Genomic DNA, 25218 nt, shown 5'->3' on the forward strand with positions numbered 1-25218 from the left:
AAAGAGAGAATTCCAATGTTTTTATTTCGTTCCTCTTAAAATTATGAATGAATTACAAATATTTTGCTAATTAAACACATTTTATTAGCTCGTTTAAAAATATATGGCAGTAGTAACTTTAAAAAATTAAGTTATCGTCAAGAAGAGTAAATGAAATTCTTACTGTTATGATTTTCATCAAGAAGACATGAGCAGTCATTAAATAAAACAAGTGGATTTGGTTTAAAGATTTTGTAGATTTTATTTTAATTTATTTTATTTTTTAACCACTACCCGAACAGACAAGGAGCATGAGTAGGCTCGTAGAATAATATTAATTAAGCATGCTCATGAGCAAGCTCATTTAGGTGAGTATAGTCATGTGCATGCTCATATAGGTGAATTTACTCATGACTACGCTCATTTATGTGAGTATAGTCATGACTACGCTCATTCAGCTGAGAATAGTCATGATCATGTACATTTAAGTGAGTATACTCATGAGTACGCTCATTCAGCTGAATATGGTCATGAGCAAGCTCGATTTGGTGAGTATACTCATGTCCACGCTCATTTAGGTGAGTATACTCATGTATACGCTCATTAAGGTGAGTATAGATCACGCTCATTAAGGTGAGTATACTCATGACTACGCTCATTGAGGTGAGTATAGTCATGATCACATTCATTTACGTGAGTATCATCATGAGTACCTTCATAAAAGTAAGTATGCTCATTGTCTGTTAGGGACACTGAGGTTTTCATGAGAAATTTATGGCAATAGGAACTTCATCGTCACTCCTTGATTATTCGTAAAATTATTATTTAAAAATATTTTGTCACACTTTATCAACATATTATATATATGGCAAAAATATCGGTGATTCTCATATGTATCTTGAGTTCAAGTATAAAAAAAATCCTTTAAACTAATTGTTGCATCAATGGTACTACATTTTATATCACTAATTAAGGCTATTTCAATTACAATGAAATTTTTTAAAAAATTTAGTTATGATTCCTTTACGATGATGTCTTATAATTTAAGAATTTGGCACTGGCAAGTCTATTGAACTTTCAAAAAATATGAACATAGGAAATTTATTCATAAATAATTGTCTCTGTGTTGTAATTTGAGCTAATCATTTGTTCAACAATTGATTAGCTTCTTTTTTAGGAAGTACATGTTCGGTAACGATCAGCATGATCTCTTATACGTTGAATATAAGCATCAATTTCTCCATTAAGTCTCAATATTTTTTGCTCCATTTCTGACAGTTCAGCATCATTTGACGATGTTATATTGACCATTTCTGTTACAAAAAGACATCATTAGTATTAAGGCATAAGTACAAATTGTCAAAAAATTTACCTTTGAGTTCTTTCAATTTGCCGTTTGTATCGACTGTGATTTTAAATGCTCGTTGAAGTAATTGTTGAGCCTTATCTCGAGCATATTTTGTAGACTGCGCCTTTGAATTCAATTTATCGTTGGCCTCTTTGTATTGATCTTTGAGCTTTATAAGGAATAAACAATTTATTTGGGAATTGATCTTACAGTGATCTAACTGATTTCCATACCTTATTGGCTTTTTCATTAGTTACAGTTGATAGTTCCTTAGCAACATCTGCCTGACTCTTAACTTCCTTAGCATCGTGTGTATTTTTGATGAATTTCTTTTGAAGCTTGCTTAATTTAGTCTGTAAGTTGTCAACGGCTGCTGCTGTCTCATCAACATTGCTCTTGGCATTTTCAGCATCATTGTTTATCTAATAATGTTCCAATAAATCAATCAAGTTTTGTTTATTAAACTCCAATTCAATACTCACATCTTCCAAATCACTCTTGGCTGAGGCAATATCATCATTAGCCTTTTTAATGGCATCTCTTGCTGCGTTCTGCGAAAAAAATCGTGATTTATGTGTGTTCAAATTCACGTCTTCATTTTATTAAAAATTACCTGTGCTGTTTCTGCTTCTTCAAGTGCTTTGTTGACTTCCATGGCACGTTTCAAAACATCACTTGCTCTCTTCCTGTTAACGATAAAAAATTGTTATTTTTGTAAAAATTATTGAAAAAATGTTAAGCCTTACTGTGCTTCAACAGCATCCATCTTAAGCTTCTCAACCATTTCCAAGTCATGTTGTGTATTTTCAATGATAGTCTCAACATTTTCTAGTTCTGCTACAGTCTTATCGATATCGTTTGCCAAATGTTTAATCTCTTCAGGATCCAAATGTAAATCGAGTTTCAAGACACCTTCAGCAATTTCTTTGATTTCTGCTGGTGATGCAGTATTATTCGATAGAATATTCGTTAATGTGGTAATTAATCCACGACCTTCGTCCAACATAGATTCTGTGTTATTGAATGTTTGTTCAACTTTATCAAACGTTTCCTTTGCTTTCTTGTAAGCCTCAACAGCTTCTGTTTTAGCATGTGAAACTGATCTAATAAGTTCATCGGCTTGTTGTTCTTTTTCCCTGATTATCTTCTCAGTGTCTTTGGCGTAGTTCAATGCAGTTTCTGCCTTTGTTAAAGCACCCTTTTCGCAAGAAATTCCACCACATTTATTGCATCCAGCACCACCGCACAATGAATCACAAGGATCACCTCGCTTGTCACAAATTTGCTCATTCAAATCAGGAATTTCAGCATTAAGTTCATCCAAACCCTTTTGAAGATCTTCAATTTGTTTCTCATTTGTAGCTAAAACTCCTTCCGTTTCCGTTTGACGGGTTATAAGACTCTCAATTCGCTTACATTGTCTGTCAGCTTCTGAATTTAAATCAGTAATTTCTCCATAAATTGATGACAATCCTTGAACACGAGAGTAAGCATCTCGAGTAAGGTTTAATGCTCCCTCAATGTTTGCCTCCTGGAGTGTTGTTGCATTTTCTTTCAATGCATTTGCAAGTGCTTTAATTTTATCGCTCTTCTCTTCAAGATTTGTGATTTCAGCTCCTGCTAAGTTCATTTCCTCATTCAATTTATCTAAAACTGTATCTGTTTCTTTGAGTTTCTGTTCAGAATCTTCTAGACGTTTACGTAATTTGTCAATCTTTTCATTTATCTTCTTGATGTCTCGTGTACTAACTACTGTGTTGCTCAATATACCTCGAATCTTTTCGATTTTCTTTTCAATATCTTCAAACTCTTTAGTATAAGCACCAGTCGCACCTTGTGTCTTGATTTTCTTTGCTTTCTCAATAATCTCATCAGTTTCATGTTTCAAGTTAGTAAGAATATCATCCCAATTATCGAAACATTCGCCGCAAGGTGCACAGTATGGAGCCTCGCCCAAATAACCTCTTGCACATTGATCACACTTGTAACCGCCAATACCTTTAATACATGAACATTGTCCGGTTTCACGGTCACATTGATATTTTGATGAACCGTAAGTGTTACAATCGCAAGCTACAGAAAATAATAAATAGAAATTTATTGATGCTTATTATTCATTTAACAATATTTTACCTTTGCATTCAACATTCGGATCTCCCCAGAAGTTTGCTTCACACTGATCGCAAGCTCTTCCACCAAAGCCAGGTCTACATTGACATTGACCATCAAACTATAAAAATATATTCATTAGTTTTTGAGTTCATTACTTTCTAAATTGTATCTCATACCGGATTACACTGTTCGCTATATGCACCAACTTCATCACAGTTACATGCCTCACATCCTTCACCACTGGCAATCTTCCAATGATTATCTAAACATTGATCACAACGCATACCAACTACATTTGGTAAACATGGGCACTGTCCTGTGAAACGATCACAATGTTGTCCTGGTTGAGTTCCTAATACATCACATTCACATGTTCTACAATCTTGTCTTGCAGCATCACCATAGAAACCATCACGACAATATTCACAATTATCACCATCTGTGTCATACAAACATTTCAAACATTTTCCTGATTTTGCATCACAATTTCCTGGTTGATGAAGATCAATGTTGCCTGTACAATTACATGAATTGCAAGAACCGCCAGGTTTTTCTGGATTTCCAAAGTAGTTATTGTCACAAACATCACACTTAGCTCCTGTATATCCTGGTTCACAATAACAAATTACATCATTTGTGCTTGGAATAAGAGCACATTGAGATGCATGTGTATGGCCTGATGCAATTGTATCTGGACATCTACATGGTCTGCAGCCAATTTCACTACCAAGTAATGGATCACCGTAATATCCTTCGATACAGCGATCACAATTTGGTCCAGTTGTATAGTCTTGACAGTTTATGCAAACACCTTCAGAATCACAAGCTTGTGCATGTCCATTACAAATACATTGTTGACAGTTAGGGAAACCGAAATATCCAATTTGACATTGATTACACTTTTGACCATAAGTATTTGCCTGACAATTACACTGTCCAGTTATTAAGTCGCATTCATTATCTTTAGCACCAGTACTGTCACAATCACAAGCTTGACATCCATTTGGTGAGAATCCATAATGTCCTGGTGCACAACGATCACACTGTCGTCCAATAACATCTTTCTTACAAGTACAATGTCCTCCATTCTTTTCGCACTGCTTACTGATTGAACCCGTTGGATTACAGTCACAAGCTAGAAAATAATTAAGTTTGTATGGATTAATATTGAGAATTTTTGGTTGTTCTTCTTATTATTCACTTTGATCATTAGGAAAGGAATAAACTACGAGATTAATATGATTAATATACACTATTAGCAAAAATATATAATAATATTTGAGATTTCTCATTTTCAGAAAAATGTTTATGTCTTCCTTTTGTGTGATTAATTAATAGAATTTTTTGGGAGAGATAAGATAAGAAGTTTCAAATCAAAATATCGACGTTAATTGATACTTACGAGTAGCACCATTAAATACGTAAGTTGCTGTCATGTCCCATAAATCTTTGCACTTGTCTAAAGCAGCTTCATATGTAATATCATAATAAGATTCATTACATCTGTAATATTGATAGTCATCTGCACGGGTATTGGCAATTTGTGACCCAGTGAAGACTGATGTCACATCAATTCGTGGTATCAATGTAAGCTATTTATAAAAAATTAAATCATGTAAAATTAATTGACTGCTTAATCTCAAAAAACATTTAGGTTGTTACCGAATCGATTAAAATCTGTGCCTTTGGATTTGGTTCATAGGCGCTTTGGCGATTAAATGTGAACAAAAATTTGTACGTTCTTCCTTCTTCTAGGCAAAGATCTGCTAATGCAATTGCTCTTGTATCATAATCATTCAATCGAAGTGACATTTCTTGTTCCTCTAATGGATTTACATTGTAGCATTCACTACCCTGACTCATTCCATCAGGTCGCACTAAGCTTACTCGAACATCTTCCCAGCTACCTCGTTGTTGAGGAGCATATCGGAGCAATACATCGTAATTCATTGTTTTTGGAATTCCATCAACAGTAAAACTAAGATCACCGCCTTCATATACTTTCAAAAATCCTGGTCCAGTCCATGATGGTCTGTCGGAATATTGTTCTCTAATGACAATTGAGCAGTTCTGCAGAATGAATATTTTTGAGTATTAAGTATAGGGAAATTAGAATAGTTAACTTACGTATGATGATCCACTTTCGCAAACCTGTAAGGATATAATTAAGTTAGTAAGGCACTTGATAGTTGAAATATATAGACCTTACCGTATTTGATCCTTCGGCTTCTGTGATAATATGGAGTTTTGGAATGAAGTGATTTTGTTTTGGTTCACTACAATCTCTTCCTTGCATGTATGGTCTGCATTTACATTGTCCAGTAATAACATCACAATTATTGTCTAATGAACCACCGGCATCGCAATTACATGGTGTACATCCATCATGACTCTCTGATAATCCGTAAGTTTCTGGCAAGCACTGGTTACAATCCTTACCCATTACTAAGCGTTTGCAGGTACATTCTCCAGTATAGAAGTTACATCCTAAGTTGTCAACTGTACCAAGAATATTACATGTGCATGATTCACAACCATCTGGATTTTCTGCTGTCAAATTCCAAAATCCTTCTTTGCAATAATCACAACGACGTCCTTTAACATTTGTTTTACAATGACAAGCTCCAGCTTCTGCATCCTCTTCTGATGTTGAGTCACAAATTCCTTCATCCAAACTACCTAATGGATCGCAATCACATGGCTTACAAGCGTAAGGACTTTGAATGTCTTCATTTGGATCACGATAGAAGAATGGTATGCACTGCTCGCAATGTTGACCTTGCGTATTGTGTTCACAGTTATCGCAAACACCACCACTTATTCTTCCTGAATGTTCATAAACAGCTTGATCAAAGTGACAACTTGTGGCATGGTTATTACAGTTACATTCTATTGGGAATAATGAAGGAATGAATAAAGTATACGATTGAATAATTGATATTTCATGACATACTTTTACAAGCGTTTGTCTGCTTTCCAAGAGCTGGCTTCCATGGTAAATCATTGAAGAAATCCTCACAAAATTCGCAATTCAAACCCTAATGTTAAATGAACAGATTAATACAGACGAATTGACTGTTTTGAAGATATAGCATACCTTAGTGTGATGTGTACATTCACATCTACCATGAACCATGTCATTTTGTGTTTCAAATCCATCCAAAGGCAAGCAACGAGATGCATGACCATAACATGAACAGGATCCACGAACAACCATATTGGATATACCGTAGTAATACTTTTCTTGAATTTCAGATCGATCATCTAAGAGAGTATCTCCAAGTGTATGCAGCTTAGTAAAGTTGATTCTCAAATTTGTCATTTTCAACATATTTTGTACGTGATCAGCATATGGATTAGCAATATTCATACTTGGCGGAAGTACACGGAAAATAACTTCACCATTTTTCGATGGTTCTACACTTGAATATCTATGATCGCACACAACATCCGTAATGTTCTTTGATTCACTTTCAACTAATGCATGTGGGAATGATTCTTCACAATTGGCTGCAAAATATCTGTATACATGCCATGTCTTGCCAAAATCATATGAACGTTCAATTAACATAGCAGCAGGACGAAATGTTGCAAATACAATAATCAAGTGAGTAAAGTGAAACTCAGCTTCAAGATCCAATTGAATTGAAACATTTTCCTTTCCATTTTCAGATTGCCACCATGTTGGGTCGAGTGTTCTGTAACGACAATGCATGACCGATAAAAAAAATTATTTTCAAAAAACTACTTATCATCCGCTTACATACCCGGGTTTATATTTGTAAATAATTTGTCCAACACGATGATTTAATTGTGGATCATTTTCTGTGTATTGATTCGTCTCGCAGAGGAAGCACTTTTTCTCTTCCAAATGCGACACAATACAAAATCTTTCTGGTTCAGATGTTCCACAAGAGGAAGAAGCAGTTAGTCTATTCTCTCTTCCAATGAGTAAATTTCCAGTTGCGGGATAACAACTACTTTGTTCACATGGATGTAATCTAACATTTGGTCTTTGTTGAACACGTGCTGAAAATAATTATGTTAAAGATCATTTGCATGCAGGTATGAAAATAATGTAATTCTTACTTCTTGATATTCCCGGTCTTTGATTCCTTATCCTAGGATTTTGTTGAGCACTTACAATAGTATCTAATGTGATAAAAATTGGATATGATGAGTATGCACAGTTTTTAAGGATTAAGGTGCGATGTCAAGCAGACTTACATATTAAAGATAGGAGCAAAAATATTAGAGAAGCATCTTTAGCTTTTAGAAAACTGGCCATTTTGACTTCTATGGCCCACTTATATTAAACAAGACAAATCTAAAAAAGAAATAATCAAATGTGTTGGTACATATAATAAGTATTTAAAATAACTGAATGAAATTTGTGTAAAAATGAAAAAAAGAAACATGAACTTCCGCTCCATTCCTACTAAACTGATAACAAAATAATTCTCTCTCATATATAGAGGGCCCCGAGAATGTCCATATCAAAAAAAGTCTTATTGAATGTAAAACTTTTACACTTTTGCCACATTCTAAAATAATGTATGTGATCTTCTAATTCTGTTTTTCATTTCTTACGTACACAGATTGATTCATTCAAATTTCATAAGCTTTTACAACTAGAAGATGACCAAAAAATAAATCATTGATAACCTTTCGTGCACTTATTTTAGATGTTTCCTTCTAAACTATTTTTTGGACTTCTAATGATCAAAGTCAAATTCCTAAGATCGTTTCTTATCCGAAATATTATAAAATGCAGTAGATGCAATTTTTTTATGTTTAAGCATCGGTTTACAGACAAGAAAACAAACGCCTGGCTAAAAATATACTTTCTACATTGATAAATTCATGAAGTTCTTTTCGTCTTATGTATATATTATTTTTTTTTTCTTTCTTCCTCTTTGAAAATTTTGAGCATAGCGCAGCAAGAATGTTTAACATGATATCCATTTTATTCATTTTACAACAAAATGTCGTAAAAATTACTAATTTTAATAATTTAGAAGCGATCATAGATTGCTATGATAATTTTAACGATCTTTTTTTCAATTTTTGATAACTTTAATCATTTTATGTGTAGTATTGATAATAATATGTACCAATATTTTCTTAATTTACAAGAAATGTCTTAGCCCCTCGTTTTTTTACGACTCATCACACTCACGAACAAAAACAAACTAAGAGATCTTCTGTGTCTTCTGTTTATTTCAGATTCTTTTCATTCTCTTCCTTTCGCTTCATGAGTGCTCTTTTTTCATGTTCGTTTCTATCCTCATATTCGCACCGCATCATGCTATGCTGCAAACATGTTAAGAACGATCAGATGATCATGTTTTGGGAGAGTTCTAACATTCTAGAAACATTCTTAATCTCTTTTGTCAACAAGATTATATCCTGATTGGCAGATATTGAAACGTTAATGTCATGAAGACGAGGTGGAGCGATATTTAGAATTAAGTTACAGCTAGTTGCAATTTCAGTATACTTAGAACTAAAGTTCCCATCTAGTTCTAACCAAGTTTTAACTCAATTCTAATCAAGTTCCCACTTAGTTCTAACCAATTTCCGAATTAGTTCTAACCAAGTTCCGAATTAGTTCTAACCAAGTTCCCACTTAATTTTTACCCAGTTCTCATCAAGTTCATATCCATTCGCATTTCAATGTGTGCCAATCGGGTACTACAATTATTATTATTGATATAGATCATCAAGTTGCTGTTCATACCCAAAAATATCAAATCATTTAAATTTTCCAAATCATTACGTTTTCTTTAGATTTATTAGACTGGAACTAAATTATACAAATTACTCAGTGTTACATCGTACTTTACGGAGCGACTAGTTACGATCACATTAAAATTCACTCTCATAATCTCTTTTTTTTTCTTTCTCGGCTGTTATTCTAATTTCTCTCGCTCACCATTCGCATACATTTAATTCTTAACTTTTGTTTAAACAATCGGAAAGAAAAGAAAAAAATCATTAAGAAAATTCAGAGTTTGGCGCTGAAATGATTTAAAGCTTTAATAATTTAGTAATAATCGGATGATGCAATCTTCAAAACAGCATAACAAATAAGTGGATGATGTATCTTTTTAAACAATAAATTGCTCCATGAAATGCTTTAAAAAGAAATTATGACATTAAGACCCAATTTTTTCCTTTCAATAAGTCAATTTACAATTTTATTATTTGAAATTCAATCACATAAATCTAAATGCATATCTTTTCTCAAAAATATATTTTTTTTTTCTTTTGTTTCTCTCCTTACATATCTCCATGAGTTTTTAATCGTTTAATGATTCTTCGTTTAAAATTACAACGTCATAAAATTGCATAAATTCGTTATGACACAATCTTCCTTTTTTTTACAATATGTAATATAGCAAGAACAAGTTTTTCTTTTATACAGGAATAAATCTAAGATAAGTTGCAAAGTCTTTAGGTGCACAGAAAAAAAAATGAGAAGCATTGGTAATTTTTTCTAAAAAAATATCAATCGAAAAATATGCAGATTCTTCTTTGTCTCCTTTAAAATGCATTACGCTTGTAATTTGTTACTAGCTCTTAACTTGGCTCGAGCTTTTAAATATTCTTCATTGAATTCGGAATTATTTTGTGAGCTGTCAATGTCTTTCGATGAGCTTTCGAGTTTTTGAGCACGTTCTGTAATTACTTTTCCCAGTTCCGTTTGTATGGTTGGGGTTGATTGTGTTTCAAAATGAGCAGCTATAAATTGACGTTCCTTTTGTCGTTGCAGAGCCTTTTCAAGTTCCGATTTTTGATTGAGCACAGATTTTCCACTTAAATAGATTGAAACAAACAAAATTTTTAATGTAGGAAGGTTAGTAGGTAAGGCAGTCAGTAAATAAACAAAAAAAATGTATTAAAATAACAACGCAAATAAACTTACACTTTCTGGTTGAACATTAATTCCCTATGTAAATTTTGACGATCTCTCGACTCCAAGCATGGATTTATCAACTTTTTTGGCAAGATAAGGCCTTCTTCATCACGATTCATGTTTTTGTTCTTTTGTTATTCTTCTTTCCCTCTATATAATAATAAACTAAATAATCGTGTAAATAAATAGAAAAGAATTTAATTTAATTAGATTATGACTCCCACAAATGCTGCTTGCGGACGAATAACACATATACATATAATTTATTATTTTTTACATATCGTATATCGTTAATTAAATTATAGGGTATGCAGTTTAAATTGTAAAAAAATAGAAGGCTCTGGCCGAAAATCTATTTTAAGTTAGCAACGCACAAAGACAAATATGATAAACAGCCACCGACTTGATTGATGACTATAAAAAACAATTAAAGGTAAGCGTAACTTACAGATAAAATTCACAAAATTTGTCAATTTGCACTTGTTCTTAAAACATTAATTACTAAAATAAAGCTTGCTAAAATCTCTAAAATAACAATTATTTAAAGCTTACAGGTGTTGGACAGCTGTTTTAAACAATAACAAGCACAATTGAGTGCATCTGGGGAAATGATTTAATAAATTTTTCATAAATTCCCCACTGCTATTCACGCATTCCTCTTTTTTGACCAGAGCCACAAATCAATTTTATGCTTACTTATTTAGAATGAACTCAAACAACTGGAAATGCAAAGTATGCATCAAGGTCATACTTCCAAAAGTGCAAAATATATGTATACTTGCTGCATAAATATTTTTTTTTGTGTTCGATTTTTTTTTTGTCTTCTTGCAGACAGCTCTTTAATGAAAATCAATATAATTTCCAATAATCTTTAATAGATCACAGACTATGAGGCTTAATAACCAGTTATATAAAAAAAATGCTCTTATAACACTTAATGTAACAATTTTCAATCCTAGTTTTTTTTTTCTTAAGTAATATTCAATTCATCTTATATCTTATCTCTTGAAACTAATAATCAATAAAACTTTTTTAAGAGTACCTTTTCACTGTGTTGTACTTAAGAGATATATTAATTATACTACATTTAGATTGACAAAAAGTCACTTTAAAATAAATTTCGTCGCTCTGTCGTTTCTTTTCTTCTATTTATTTATTTTCAATGCATCTAAATTTTTGGGGGTATGCAACTACAATCAAGTGTTTTTTGCGTTGTTTGTGTGTTTCATTTGTCTGACTGTCTTCCTAGTTACATCTATATGACATACACAATTTATCAGTATTTATTGATTTTACCTTAATTTTAAATATATTTCTTTATCTAGCAATACTAAAATGTTTAACTGACTAGAGTTATATCCAATGCGCTTATGAATTGTGAATAAAAATGTCATAAAATTACAACTTTCCCATTTTCGAACAAAATATCAGTTTCGAAATTCGAAATTTTTGAATTTTTTAGGTTCGTTATTTTTTATAGCAACAAAGTTGGCGCCATGTGCGCGGAAAATCTTTCTAAAGCACCTTGTGGGATTTACCTGCTGTGATTTATATTAATAAAAATAACACTTGTTTGCTATTTAAAGGTATTTCAAAAAAGAATCTTCTCAATTTGTATGAATTTATTTACGGAATTAATTCTAATTTAGACTGTCCTTAATAAAAATTTCCACGCCAAAATAGGAAAGGATATCCAATATCGATTACAATCAATGGAAAATGATACTGATATTCCTTTACAAGTCAGTCATGTCGATAGATGATGAAATTGGGTATAGAATGTTTTTCACAATTTCCATGATGAAAGTCGGATAGAAGGAAACATAAATTATCTTGGTAAAATCATTCTTATCATGACAATTTTGCTATATTAAATATAATCAAAGATACAAATTATTCACTCAAGTTCTATTGCTTTTGTCAATTGATATGACTTTTGAATTCTTGAATGAATTCTCAAAAAAATATGTATATGCAATAACATACGCTAATAAGAACAAATGATAAGTGAACGATCAGAGAAAATTCACACATTTGATGTAGGTATTAAGGTAGTTGAAAAACAAAAGTAGTTACGGATTTAGAAAATAATGTATCATCATCATCATTTCTATTCTCTCACATATTTTTACTAAATTTTGTCGCATTTTCTAAAAAAAATCAAGGTTGACTGCATACTAAATACACAATAATATTCATTTCCGATAACTTGAACTTGAGCTTCTGTACAGAAATATTTTTTTTTTTTCAACTGCATGTCTCTTCTCTTCGCTTATATTATGACCGGCAAAACTTTGTAGGAAAACAAGCTTTAAGTAGTTGACTAGTATGTGTTCACCTTCTGTAGTTTATTTATAAATCACGTGTGTGATCACCAATTTTTTTAAGCAACACATTATTTTATTAAAAGCATTCTCGGATTAAATTTTTAAGATTTTGCTAACAGTTTGTATTGTGCTGTTGAATGAGACGTATACGCTTGCTGAACTAAAATAAAAAGAGAACGGGACAGTGAATAAAGAGATAAATATTTTTAAAAAAGCATAGGATAGTGATACATAGAAAAAGCTTCAGGCATACATTACTGGTATAATTCTAATTATTACGTCTAAAATTGTGCAATTGGGACTGATTAATTCTGTGCATTTTGAAGGACATTGACAAATATTTACCTAGTTTTTGAAATTTGGCAAAGTACTGACTAGCCTGACTAATAGTTTCATGCAAAAAATAATAAGAGAGAAAACTGTACATGTAGAGTACATACCTTAGCTGAATCTAATATCGTGACATTGACAAGTATATATATGGAGTTATAATTTAATTTAGTGCAAAAATTTTAATGCCTCACATTAAAAAGCGTTTTTGTGTAAATATTTTTGTACAAACCAGTGTTAGATCAAGTTTTGCACGGATATTTGATTAATCTGATCATATGAGTGACTTGCTTTTAAATTAAAAAATCTACATTTGTGCATGTTAATTATTAAAAAATTAATTTTGTAATTATTCGTTAATTACAGTTATAAATAAGCAATAATACAAACTCCCATGAAAACACAAATGTCAACAGAAAAAGGAAACATCAATCCTGCATTTAATGAGTGTGATGAACCTAGCATAAAGTAAATCATTTTAAATTCCAAAATAAATTGTTCAACTTTCTAATTCCTGACGTTTTTTTCCAAAGATATACAGTCAAGAAAAAAGAACTTGGATTAGAACTCAAAGGAAAAGATGAATTCTCAAAAGGTCAGGATGACTACAATCCATATCTTAATAGACAGGTGGAACATCCGACGACAAACTTCGAAACATTCATCCATTTACTAAAAGGAAGTCTAGGAACAGGTAATTGACTCTTCCTAATTTTAAATTTAAATTTAATACTAATCATTTACTTCATTTACTTCCTATTTTTTATTGAGCTATAAATAATTAACAATTGCATTTTCGTCAATAAACTTTATTATTTATAAATTGTTACAATTACACTCATGGTATTGTAGTGGTATGGCTTGCAATAATCAATATTCTTAATATGCAAGTCGTGTAATAATGACGGTCATTAAATTATCGGAGAAACCCATGCTCTAAGCTGTAGTGCAGTGAATAAAATTTCGATATTGAACTGGAAATTAAAAGCTGCTTTGCTTTAGAGTCGTGATTAAATGACGTCCATAAAAATAATTAAAACTTTCTGTTTTTCTTGAATTTTTATTGAGAAAATTCCAAATTCCTTTGATGCATTTTTACTGGCTGTAAATAATGGAATGAGATTCTTGTAATGACTTTTCATTAAGGGTGCAGTAGTAAGGCGGTCCCTACATACTAGCATATGATCAATGAGCTTTTATGGTGCCTAGTGAGAATACTTATTGGTATCCTAATTGGATCAGTTAGCACGTATGTTAAAGGGGAATACAGAAGATGTATAATTGATCTAAGGCACTTTGCCATATTAACAAATAAACACCAATAACTTCAATGATAGAGGCATGCGACCGGAAGTCGTACGTACGACGTGGGTTCGATGCTTCAACAGTAGAAAATCGAAGAAAATCCTTCAAGCCTCAATAATTACCCAGAGAAACGCCGAAAAAAAACTTAAATTAAGCCAACATTAAGTTTCATTGCCAATAGAATCAACTAAAATACCAGTATTTTGTATATTCTTTAAATCAAGCTTCATGTTCCATATCTGTTTTGTTTATCCTTGAGATATTCTTTATGGATATGTGTCGAAACAGACTCATAAATTTAAATGCCTACGATCAGAAAATATTCAAATTTGGTTCCAATCATCATACATTGTATACCTTGCAGACTGCAAAACCATGAAGAATTTTACAAAAATGAAAGGATCTTATTTCCATTTTAAATTTCCAAAAATGCTTGAATTGACAATCTCTTTGTTTATATGAACTTTAAATAATCTCGCATATATCAAAATTGATGAGGCTGGATATACCCAAAATGGTATTGTTTACAATCAATTATCACTCATTTGGCTACAGCAAGTTTCAAGACATAATAAACGAAAACAAAAGTCGTTACGGCTATAAAATTCACTTAAAAGTTTACGATACTAGAGATTACGAAGCTGCTTCCATAATCCCATGGAGAATTTGTACGTAATGAAAAAAGCACTTACTACTTGCTAACTACTGAAATTGTTCATTTTATCACCAATCAAATTCAACAGCATTCCTAAACAGCACAAGTTGGTTAATTGAATCAAAGTCCGATATCAGGCAGACTTGATTCTGATATTATACCGGATTTATACTGTATACACCTCCAATTTAGAGTCACGCGCTATTCCTGATCGATTAATTCTTGCTATTCGGGCTCTAAATAATCAAGATTTATTATATTGCTCATTAAAAAATCTACAATGCCTTGTAAAATCAAGTCAAATTAATGCATTCATATGTCGGCATAGAGAGGCTCTCAGCTTTTCATTCGCTCATCATAATGATGATGATATTGAAGTACAGTTGAGATTGTTTTCCTTCATATTAAACCATGAAAAAACGAGTGAAATTTGTTGACAATATTCTTATTTATTTCAAGGAATCTTGGCCATGGCAAATGCATTCAACGATTCAGGATATGTAACAGGCATAATAGGAACAATAATCATTGGTGTCTTGTGTACATACTGCATTCATCAGCTGATTTCAGCAGAATATGAATTGTGCAAGAGAAAGAAAGTAGCAAGTCTGAATTATGTAGGCGTTACGGAAGCTGCTTTATTAGAAGGACCAAAATGTTTACGTAAATTTTCAAAGATGAGTGTGTACGTATGATTACTTTATTTATTCGATTGTTTTCCTCATCCATTATTCAATTTATAGATACGTTGTGAACTTGTTCTTGGTTGTATATCAACTCGGCACATGCTGTGTTTATGTTGTTTTTGTAGCATCTAATATTAAGCGAATAACTGACTTGTACACAGATGATGCCACTGATGTCAGGCTGATCATGGTGTTCCTTCTCGTTCCTCTGATATTCCTGAATTGGGTATTTGAATATATTTGAAACGGATATGAACTCTTAATTGACAAACTTAATGTTTTTACAGATAAAAAATCTAAAGTTCCTAGCACCATTTAGCACATTTGCTAATGCAATCACGCTTATTTCATTCGGATTTATTCTATACTTCATTTTTGAGAAGCCTTTTGTTGTTGAAGATAAACAAGCGTTTGGTAAAATTCAAAACTTTCCACTATTCTTTGGAACTGTGCTGTTTGCTTTAGGTGAGTTAGAGTCTATTGACATTCTGGTGGCCTTCGACTTGTATGAACCTCCTGTATGTTACAATTATATGATCAGCATATTGATATTTTCCTTTAATTCCTATAGAGGCAATTGGTGTCATTTTACCGTTAGAAAATGAGATGAAGACTCCAAAAGCTTTTGGTAAGAAAATCTTATTTTTTCCTCAAGACATTTTGACGTAACTGATTTATTTCCATAGCTTCAAAGTTCGGTGTCCTCAATAATGGTAAGATCCATTGATAAATTACAATAATGATCAGGAATATACAAAATTCTCTCATTTTAGCCATGGTGATCATCGTCGTCTTGTACGTTGGTATGGGTCTATTCGGATACTTGAGGTATGGAAGTGATGTATTGGGATCAATAACCTTAAACTTACCAACCAATGATATAAAAGCGCAAGCAGTTCAAGGCATGTTAGCCTTTGCAATTTTCATTTCTCATGGCTTAGCATGTTACGTAGCTATTGACATAATTTGGAATGAACACCTTAGTAAAAAAGTTACGAAATCAAAGCAATTTTGGGAATACGTCACTCGAACAATGTTGGTCTTTCTTACATGTAAGTTTAATTTTAATTGTCTGAAACTTAATTTTAAATTCTTATTTCTATTTACAGTTTTATTAGCTATTGCCATTCCTAATTTAGAATTGTTCATCTCATTATTCGGAGCACTTTGTCTGTCAGGTAAACTCGAGTTACATGATACATTCACAGAGCTGTTTCTCACTAATTCCTATTTATTCTTTTACAGCTTTGGGGCTAGCTTTTCCAGCCATCATCCAGACATGTGTCTATTGGAACACTACAGAAGGCTTTTCAAAAGCAATTATGGTGACCAAAAATACAATAATCATTATTCTTGCCACTGTAAGTATTTAAGACTGTCTGTTTAGTGACTACAGGAACTAACGACTCTAATTTTACTTCCAGGTGGGATTAGTTAGCGGAACTTATACTAGTATTAAAGAAATTATCCACACATTTTTCTAATCATCAAGTTTATCCAGAAGAGATGAATTTCCAATTTTAAGTCCCCAATAAGCTAAGACCAAATTGAAATTAAATTCACCAGTCCTTTGACCACTGGGGTAACCAAAATATTTGATGACATCACTATATGTCTTAAAAGTGACTGCAAACGAAGTATGTGAAATCAAATTAGGTGCCAAAATTTTTTTGCAAACCTTCGTCTAGAGTCTAGACTCTAAAAATGAATTCCTTATTATTATTATTTTATATCCGGAATTTTTCCCAGTGTTGAAGTATTTTTGTGATTATTCAAATACTCAATTAACTATCGAAAAAAGGTTAACTATTAATATGATACATACATCCTCACTAGACCAAATTTTAGATATCATTACGCTAAAGCAAAATTACTGATACAATTACTGATTATTTTATACTTTTAATAGGTTTTATGATAAGTTTTGGTATTTAGGTGTTATCAGTATAGATTATTCAGTTCTGATGCTGTATAACAGTGCTGTATCCTAATTATCACGACTGAACTCTATAAAAGCCACAACAATACATTTTTGTATTGAATTAGCCATGATTTAGTTATTAAGTAGCTTTTTTTAATGCACAAGGAAAGACAGATATCATATTAGGAAACAATTATAAGCTCCAGGTTACTAACGTAAATGCCTGATCAATTAATAAATTCAATGTTAATTAAATTAGGAAGAAACAAATCAATCCTGGTGAACAAATTTACATCATGTTCAGCATATAACCCTAACAGTCAAAAAGCCGGTCTCTGTACCATGAACGCATGATCTATGCCTGTTAGGGTATTATTCGTGATGAAAGGATTAAAATAATTTGCAATAAAATATTTCCAATTGAAAGTTCAATGAATTATATTAAGCTATAGTGACAATAATAGAATTAAGCTGAACAAGATAATATTAAATAAGTATTTTAAATTTAAAAAGAAATTCAATAAAAATTTATTCAATTTTACAATTGTACATGCTCGTTCTTATTATTATCTCATAAATTTCCTACGTATGACATAACTATAATTTATCGTCGTTACGTAATCACAATTTTATCATTATTCGCAGTACTTTATAAATAGCAATTTTCGCGAATAGAAATGTATGATCTAGTAGAATATCTAAAGTTGTCATTAAGTACGCGTGAACTTGAATGTTGCTTTGTTTTTCTGCCCCGAACAGTATACCGTATTCGCTGAAGCACTGCTGAGTTGTCGTAATAATGAAAAGATGCAAAGTGGACTTGACGACACCGTGACAGATGATTGGGACTCAAAAAATGTGGTGTCGCATTGTGCTCCTGGGGCGAATAACACAAGTCAGTTAGATAATTGATCCAAAATTCGGAATCAGATCTGCGTAACTCTGGCATGGAATCGATTTAACTTACTCTACTTACTTCGATGGCCGTATATATCAATTGTGATTCATGGCATTCTTCAGTCCGATTTAAATTGTCAGTGCCTGTTTGAATCGATTCCAGCACCAAGTATGAGTCACGTCAGCATAAAGCCAAATTTTTGATTCGTTGATAGATTTGTGTTGTTCGGGTTGAGTACATTGCATCTACTGAGAATAATCTTTAATTTATTAGAACATCACGTCCAATCCATAATTTTTCACAGTCTTGTGATGCCCAGTGATGGCATGCAAATTGAATGGATTAAATCTACGCTGACTAAAGATATACTTTATTAATAAATGCAGTTTTCTATCTGCTGTCCCACATTTTTCAATGGAATTTCCTTGCACACAAATTTAATTCTATTTTTATTTTAATAATACCTGCACTTTGCATTTGCCTAATAAAATATGAAAATTTAAGTGAAATCCATTTGTCAAATAAATGTCTGACGTCTTCTTTGCAATTTATAAAAAGAGATTTTGCATACCAATTTGTATACGTAACAATTATTGTTCATAACTATACAAACACATACATTACTGCATATTTCGCGATACAAACCACTCAAAAAAAGAATGAAATATGCCCTAAATATACCCTAATAAAGTTTTTTTACATTCTCATAGTCTGATAAGTGTTGAAACTATTTTAAATAATAATATTTAATATTTTACGGATAATTATCTTTAGTGACGGCCAATAAAAATGTTTTCGAGAATCCAGTCGAGTGGAAAAATTATTGATTCATCAATTATCTCCATACAGACTGAAATAAAGAAAAGTTTCAATGAAAGAAATTTTAATATGCTACCTTTTGACTCAAGCAGCTATGGACTGTTTAATGGGAATTTCGTTCCACCTCCACCACGAATGCCTATCGATGAAATTAAAGGTAATGAGAAGCCTTGTCTTGATAAATATTGGCAATAAAAATTGTAAACTTCCTTAGATGTCATTTCGGATGGTTTAACGACTTGTGACTTATGCGACTGGGCATCAATGAACAATGATAAGACATTTTTCTCACTGGAAGGTCATAGAGGTGCGTATAAGGCTATGAATATCATTATAATCTAGTAAATTTAGTTAACGTTCATTCAGAATCTTCAAAAAATGATATATCATGGGTGGTACTTCTCATCAGTGTCTCTGTATGCTCTGCATTGTTTGGTGCGATTGTAATGATACTGACATTGAGGTTGAAGCGAAATGCTTCAATTGGTGGTAAAGGATATTCTTTATTTTAGTGTTGATTGCTTAGATGTGGTCATATGTGATGCAATTAGGAATTAGCAAGATTATTTGATCCATTTCTGAAATTTGGAAGTCATGCGAATGACACAAATGGGTAAATCTATCAAAAATTCGGCTTGAAGTCGACGTGACCATGTCTTGGTGCTGGATTTGATTTAAATCCGGCATCATCATGCTAGTCTCATGTCGGCCTGGTATTGGATTGTTAGATCACTCTCTGTAAATTTAAGTCAGTAACTGAAAGTTTAAGGAAGTCATTTATGGACACATCCGAATACCTTAACTCATCCTCTCCCTTGTAACACCAACATAACTTTTTATAGCATTTTTATTTGAGAAACAAGGCATCTCGTCAACAACAAACTTGGACACCACACACAACAGCAAGCTTGAATTGAAGAAGATAGACGAATCATCCAATGTAGATTTAGCATTTTTTATGGAACAAGAAGAGAATTTGTATGCAACTCTTGATGATCATGATCACGACTCCATTTCTTCTGAAAATATCAACAATTCATTCAGCAAAACAACGTACATGCGAAACGATGAGGTAATTGACTGATTATAGATCAAAATGATATTTAAAGCATTTTATAATTTCAGACTGATATGCCATTATTTTCGTCAGCACCAAGCAGTGCTTATTATTCCGATTTATCCAATCATATTGAGAAACCTTACGAAAATATTGAATCGTTTAATTTGGAACGGACAGACATCATAACTATCAATCATAACCGATTATCAGCCATAAGTGAAAATAATTCGGGTTCACGCAACAACTGTAATTCTGAATATGTTTAATTTCTCTTGCAATCGGGAACTGGAATTGATGAGTAGAAGCTCATCATGAAAAATCACAACGAACAGTTGGTGACTGCAATTTGCAAAAAAATCAAAAACAGAGCATCGAAAATCAATACAAGATTTACACAATTTTTAAAACTTTGATTTAGAATAGAATTTTATGTCTATAGAATTAGTTTTTAACATTCATTTAGTTCACTACATACTTAATTAATTAATTATTCATATTTAAAAAGAATCGATCATTTTACTATAAGGAACTATCATTATCACAAGCACTTTAGAAGACATGAATCATAGTTTAGAACTTAAAGACACTATTTTTGTTAGGTATAAAAATGAATGGAATTAGTAAATGTTAAGGTATGGATATGAGCGGTCGTCTCAAGCAGCACAACGCATTCACTACGACACCGCTAAGGCAAGACGCGAAGTTGTCCTGACGTCACCATGAAGGATGATTTCATTCCATTTTTAAAGGCAGAAAATGTGGTTCGTCTCATTGTGCTGCTCGGATGTGCTTATAAGATAAATCAAAAATTTGGGATTAATCCAATAATAATGTCTTATAATTCCAACTCTAACGATTTTTATGAGGGTTATAGGCATTATCAATGGATAACTCCTTGATTACTTGACCGTACCTCAGTATCCATATCTTGATAGAAATAGTTATAAATTAGAGAAACTAGGTTCAGATGTGAAATACTTTTACATCGAATGTGTTATGGCAACATTGTAACCGGATTTTCCGCTTTCAACCTTAAATTCCTGACTTTCACCGTCATTAAATTTATGCTTTGATTCCTTCTTATATTTTTCTTCAGCAACATCATACTCCTTCTTGTCAGTTAGTGATTGCTTTTTGCTTGAATCTGACTCCTTGTCACTATTACTGTGTGAACCCTTTTTCAGCTCATAATCATCTTTATGGTACTTTGTGTGATCCGATCCATGCTTAGAGAAGTGTCCCCTCTCATCGGAATTATCTAAAGATAATCAAAAGCAGAATTTTGATAAAAAATTTAATAATGTTAACATAATAAAGGTTTTTATAGATTCATACCATAAATTATGTGATCTTTCTTATATTCATCCTTCATAAATACATTGTGATATCCTTTTGCTTTCGATCCTTTCTTGTGATGCTTCTTCAAATTATATTTTTCTCCATTCTCCTTATGTCCTTGATGATTGTCATCTTCTGACTGCTCATGATCTTCATAGTCTGATACTTTATTCTTCTTTTCAGAGTTTTCGTTGCCTGAGTCATGCTTCTTCTCATAAGAATCCTTTTTACCTTTGCTGAACTTTTGGGCAGTATTGTAATCTTCATTGGTCTTGTAGCCATGCTTCTTGTGGTATGAGTTCTCATACTTTTTACCTCCTTCAGACAATGTACTCACTTCCCCATTTTTTGATTTCACTACTGTATTGCTTGCCTTTGGATGACTTGATTCTTTTGATTCATACTTTTTATAAGATAATCCTTCGTTTGGACTCACAATGATCTTTTCAGACCTAACAGGTGGAGGTAAAACAGACTTTTGGGATTCAGCTTTCTTAAATGGAGTCGGTGAACTTAATTCATAATAAATTGGCGATAATATTTTGCTATTATATTTTGGTACACTGTGTTCTTGTGTCTTTAACTTTTTATTAGGCTCTGGATTTATATGATAATTTAAAACTTCATAATGACTGTCTGTTGGGAAGTAAATGTATGAATCTTGTTTACTGGGATAATCGTATATCCTTAAAGGACTATAAATATAATCACTTGGTGAAACAGATTGATCTTTTGTGGTTTTCACCTCTTCACTATCACAACAGCTGCAACTTATCACTAGAATCAGTGCTAATCTTTTTAAATTAAGCATTTTTCTCAATTTTTCATAAACAATGTTGTTGATTTAAGATTCAGATAACAAATGAACTCGATTTGATCATAAACATTGTCTTATATATAAATAAACAATCTGTTACAAATAAAACCACCATAATCTTGTTCCATAACTGTGGTAAATTGTAGTGTGTCATATTATCTGTGAATGAAAAGTATGCACTGAACATTGAAATTTGATATGCACTAACAATCAGTCAGGTGTGAAGAGAATTTATCTTTGCACTAATTCTGTCTATGTCTGATTTTGAAGGTTTTTGACCTGATGCATAATTTTATTCATGGCTCTTGCTATTTCATGCAATTTGTTCAAACACGTGGGAGAACACGTGAATAAATAATTTAACGGACTTTTTTTGAATCCACAATTCAGCAAGTTCAGCAGTTTATTTTGTTTTGTGAAAATCATAAATTTAGTATTTTTAAATTTTATAGGGCAATAGAGCTGTTCTTATCTTTTCTTTAGTTGGAAATTATTTAGTTGAATTAGATTTATAGTAGCTTTATCGATTTTCATCAGTTTACACAGTAAATTTAGTGAAATTTAAGAAAATATCTCGTGTCGACTTGATTCAATTATTCAATAATAATTCCTTCACATTATGATGTAAAAAGGTCGACTGAAAGATATATTGGATATTCTGTATTTTGTTTAATCATTTAAGTAGTAATAAACGCTAAGGTAAACAGATTTTTTCACACAAAAAATCTGAGAAATTTCATAATATTTATAAAATTTTGATTACTTCCAGATTCTGCATAATCATGTCTCAAAAGAAGAAAGTAGAGGATGTATTGCTTTTGGGTAATACTGATTATCAATTGTATCCTAGACAGCAGACTTATTTCTATCTATTTTTCAGTTCCTCAAGTAAAATACAAGAAAAGTGATGGAACTTTATACATCATGAAGGAACGGATTGTTTTTATGCTTGAAATCAAAGAGGAAATAGCAGTTTCACACAGCTTCTATGATATTAAAAGTAACTATTAGAATTACTACTCAGTTAATCTTGAAATAATGTCTGTTCTTTTTAGTGCAAAAGATTTCGCCGGAAGGCAAGCCTAAAATTCAACTCCAATTAGTCCTGCATGACGGGAACAACTCAACATTTCATTTTGTGAACAAAAATGGATTACAGAACCAAATTCAAGACAGAGAAAAAGTAAAAGAACTGATACAGTCAATATTACCAAACTTTAAGCGTAAAATAGATACAGAGCTGGAACAAAAGAATAAAGTGCTTACTGAAAATCCAAAACTATTGCAACTTTATAAGGATTTAGTAATATCAAAGGTACTTACGTCTGAAGAGTTCTGGGCAATACATGGAAAGGATTTAGACAAATTAAAAAATAGCTCGTCCAAACAAGAAATTGGAGTATCAGCAAATTTCCTGACTGAAATCAAACCAGTTAATGATGGCTGTAATGTTTTCAAATATAATTTGACGACAGAAGTAATAGAGTCGGTGTTCAAAGCATATCCAGCTGTAAAGAAGAAACATGCAGAATGTGTGCCAACTAAGTTAAGTGAATCAGAGTTTTGGACGAAATTTTTCCAGTCTCATTATTTCCATCGCGATCGTATCATAACTGGAATGAAGGATATATTCGCTGAATGTGGAAAAATTGATGATAGTTCCTTGAGAAAGGAAATCAAAAGGAATATGAATGATCCATTGTTGAACATTTCAAAGTTTGGTGATAATACAATTGAGGAAGGATTTTGTAGTTCCAGTACGTCCGATCAAAAACAAGATACAAATATAGTTCATCAGTCTATAATTAAGCGCTTTAATCAGCATTCGTTTATGATATTGAAGACATGTAATGAGGATAAAACTGTTCAGGAAGAGCCAGATAAGGATAAGGATAAAGAGAGTAAAAGTAAGGACAAGGACAAGGAAAAAGACAAGAATAATCCTGAAAAGGAAAGTAAGAAGCAGAAAATTACAGAAATAGAAGATATAGTTGTTGATGAGAAGGAGCAACAGGTTGTTAAGAAGCGACGAATTGCTGAAAAGATTAAGTATGATGATCTTGGTGAAGATATTTTAAATGCAAAAGACACTTCAAATGCTGCAGCAAATATAAATTTAGATAAGCTTGAACGATATTTATATGGACCTATGCCTTCAACTCATGAAAATGTCGTACATTATAATAAGAATAAGGAATTTTCACTAGATGTTGTCGATCATACAATAAGAAATAACTTTTCTGGATGGAGTCAACGAATTACTCATAAACAGCTTATTAATCCAAATTCAGCAGTAAATGTTTTAGGTGAATTAAGTCCCGGTGGTTTATTAATGAGTGGATATCAAGACCATAATTTATCGCAGTTTGTGCCAATCGATGTGGAGAAAGAAATGAGCAATCTATATTTATCTGCTAGTGAGCTACTGAAAGAATTTTGGCTCTGTTTTCCGCCAATAAATTCCGAATTGGAAGCGAAAGTCGTAAAGATGCATGACACAATACAGAGGTTTAACATGTCTAAAGTTAAGCCCTTTGAAGATCGAATAATTCGGGATTTAGCACCACTTGGCTCTCAATTGATGTCTCATCTTAATTTACTTATTGACACTGCTTTTAGAAAGTTTTCTAATTGGAAAGAGAAAAAAGGCAATAAATTGAAATAGTGAATGAGGAAATAATACAATTCCGATCAAGATATACGG

General features: G+C 32.1%; 6 protein-coding genes and 1 long non-coding RNA gene across 9 annotated transcripts; 4 read left to right on the forward strand and 3 right to left on the reverse strand.

Annotated features, from left to right (window-relative positions):
• Positions 1 to 216: 216 nt before the first annotated feature.
• LanB1 (laminin subunit beta-1) lies at positions 217 to 8632 on the reverse strand. Its single transcript, XM_070637032.1, has 18 exons — positions 8554 to 8632; positions 7667 to 7766; positions 7529 to 7591; positions 7207 to 7468; positions 6537 to 7137; positions 6393 to 6477; positions 5649 to 6328; positions 5567 to 5590; positions 5102 to 5509; positions 4842 to 5031; positions 3616 to 4574; positions 3461 to 3557; positions 2074 to 3400; positions 1941 to 2013; positions 1810 to 1878; positions 1561 to 1749; positions 1352 to 1496; positions 217 to 1292 (listed from the first exon to the last, which is right to left on the reverse strand). Exons 2-18 carry the CDS (start codon positions 7725 to 7727, stop codon positions 1153 to 1155), a joined length of 5373 nt encoding a protein of 1790 aa, XP_070493133.1. The 5' UTR covers positions 7728 to 7766; positions 8554 to 8632; the 3' UTR covers positions 217 to 1152.
• On the forward strand, positions 5100 to 8313 carry LOC139088031 (uncharacterized). The gene is made up of 3 exons (XR_011544185.1): positions 5100 to 5843; positions 5899 to 7046; positions 7112 to 8313. It is a non-coding gene; the product is annotated as an uncharacterized lncRNA (long non-coding RNA).
• A 1363-nt stretch (positions 8633 to 9995) lies between the features above and the next one.
• Positions 9996 to 10477, reverse strand: LOC139088126 (protein FAM107B). The gene is made up of 2 exons (XM_070637183.1): positions 10368 to 10477; positions 9996 to 10257 (listed from the first exon to the last, which is right to left on the reverse strand). Exons 1-2 carry the CDS (start codon positions 10475 to 10477, stop codon positions 9996 to 9998), a joined length of 372 nt encoding a protein of 123 aa, XP_070493284.1.
• Positions 10478 to 12786: 2309 nt separating this feature from the next.
• Positions 12787 to 18131, forward strand: LOC139088284 (proton-coupled amino acid transporter-like protein CG1139). Its single transcript, XM_070637441.1, has 12 exons — positions 12787 to 12945; positions 13382 to 13483; positions 13549 to 13709; positions 15435 to 15660; positions 15719 to 15887; positions 15949 to 16126; positions 16233 to 16289; positions 16348 to 16374; positions 16435 to 16713; positions 16771 to 16839; positions 16907 to 17022; positions 17086 to 18131. Exons 2-12 carry the CDS (start codon positions 13410 to 13412, stop codon positions 17143 to 17145), a joined length of 1416 nt encoding a protein of 471 aa, XP_070493542.1. The 5' UTR covers positions 12787 to 12945; positions 13382 to 13409; the 3' UTR covers positions 17146 to 18131.
• Positions 18132 to 19190: 1059 nt separating this feature from the next.
• Positions 19191 to 21700, forward strand: LOC139088209 (uncharacterized). Of its 3 annotated transcripts, none has more exons than XM_070637316.1 (5): positions 19191 to 19456; positions 19514 to 19606; positions 19651 to 19788; positions 20142 to 20371; positions 20425 to 21700. In XM_070637316.1, exons 1-5 carry the CDS (start codon positions 19270 to 19272, stop codon positions 20623 to 20625), a joined length of 849 nt encoding a protein of 282 aa, XP_070493417.1. In that variant the 5' UTR covers positions 19191 to 19269; the 3' UTR covers positions 20626 to 21700. The 3 variants fall into 3 exon arrangements, with proteins under 3 accessions (XP_070493417.1, XP_070493419.1, XP_070493418.1); XM_070637318.1 differs by having other exon boundaries at positions 20163 to 20371; XM_070637317.1 differs by having other exon boundaries at positions 19666 to 19788.
• Positions 21340 to 22508, reverse strand: LOC139088128 (protein FAM133A-like). The gene is made up of 2 exons (XM_070637186.1): positions 21695 to 22508; positions 21340 to 21617 (listed from the first exon to the last, which is right to left on the reverse strand). Exons 1-2 carry the CDS (start codon positions 22506 to 22508, stop codon positions 21340 to 21342), a joined length of 1092 nt encoding a protein of 363 aa, XP_070493287.1.
• A 440-nt stretch (positions 22509 to 22948) lies between these two features.
• Tfb1 (transcription factor B1) lies at positions 22949 to 25199 on the forward strand. Its single transcript, XM_070637145.1, has 4 exons — positions 22949 to 23213; positions 23284 to 23336; positions 23395 to 23514; positions 23570 to 25199. Exons 2-4 carry the CDS (start codon positions 23297 to 23299, stop codon positions 25177 to 25179), a joined length of 1770 nt encoding a protein of 589 aa, XP_070493246.1. The 5' UTR covers positions 22949 to 23213; positions 23284 to 23296; the 3' UTR covers positions 25180 to 25199.
• The last annotated feature ends 19 nt before the right edge of the window (positions 25200 to 25218 follow it).

The sequence above is a fragment of the Chironomus tepperi genome, unplaced genomic scaffold, assembly GCF_022539635.2.
Source record: "Chironomus tepperi strain 1889 unplaced genomic scaffold, CSIRO-AGI_Ctep_v1 contig_161, whole genome shotgun sequence".
Lineage (NCBI taxonomy): Eukaryota > Metazoa > Arthropoda > Insecta > Diptera > Chironomidae > Chironomus > Chironomus tepperi.

Bases quoted from the DNA above. Each gene is read 5' to 3' on its own strand.
- Tfb1 (XM_070637145.1), top strand. From the start codon at position 23,297: ATGTCTCAAAAGAAGAAAGTAGAGGATGTATTGCTTTTGG. The intron at 23,337-23,394 runs GTAATACTGATT...TCTATTTTTCAG, and splicing joins AGAGGATGTATTGCTTTTGG to TTCCTCAAGTAAAATACAAG. The intron at 23,515-23,569 runs GTAACTATTAGA...TGTTCTTTTTAG, and splicing joins CAGCTTCTATGATATTAAAA to TGCAAAAGATTTCGCCGGAA.
- LOC139088284 (XM_070637441.1), top strand. From the start codon at position 13,410: ATGAAAACACAAATGTCAACAGAAAAAGGAAACATCAATCCTGCATTT. The intron at 13,710-15,434 runs GTAATTGACTCT...ATTTATTTCAAG, and splicing joins AAAAGGAAGTCTAGGAACAG to GAATCTTGGCCATGGCAAAT. The intron at 15,888-15,948 runs GTATTTGAATAT...ATGTTTTTACAG, and splicing joins CTCTGATATTCCTGAATTGG to ATAAAAAATCTAAAGTTCCT.
- LOC139088209 (XM_070637316.1), top strand. From the start codon at position 19,270: ATGTTTTCGAGAATCCAGTCGAGTGGAAAAATTATTGATTCATCAATT. The intron at 19,457-19,513 runs GTAATGAGAAGC...AAACTTCCTTAG, and splicing joins GCCTATCGATGAAATTAAAG to ATGTCATTTCGGATGGTTTA. The intron at 19,607-19,650 runs GTGCGTATAAGG...TAGTAAATTTAG, and splicing joins CTCACTGGAAGGTCATAGAG to TTAACGTTCATTCAGAATCT.
- LOC139088128 (XM_070637186.1), bottom strand. From the start codon at position 22,508: ATGCTTAATTTAAAAAGATTAGCACTGATTCTAGTGATAAGTTGCAGC. The intron at 21,618-21,694 runs GTATGAATCTAT...GATTATCTTTAG, and splicing joins GAAAGATCACATAATTTATG to ATAATTCCGATGAGAGGGGA.
- LOC139088126 (XM_070637183.1), bottom strand. From the start codon at position 10,477: ATGAATCGTGATGAAGAAGGCCTTATCTTGCCAAAAAAGTTGATAAAT. The intron at 10,258-10,367 runs GTAAGTTTATTT...AATCTATTTAAG, and splicing joins TTAATGTTCAACCAGAAAGT to TGGAAAATCTGTGCTCAATC.
- LanB1 (XM_070637032.1), bottom strand. From the start codon at position 7,727: ATGGCCAGTTTTCTAAAAGCTAAAGATGCTTCTCTAATATTTTTGCTC. The intron at 7,469-7,528 runs GTAAGAATTACA...AATTATTTTCAG, and splicing joins AAGACCGGGAATATCAAGAA to CACGTGTTCAACAAAGACCA. The intron at 1,293-1,351 runs GTAAATTTTTTG...TTTTTGTAACAG, and splicing joins CAAATTGAAAGAACTCAAAG to AAATGGTCAATATAACATCG.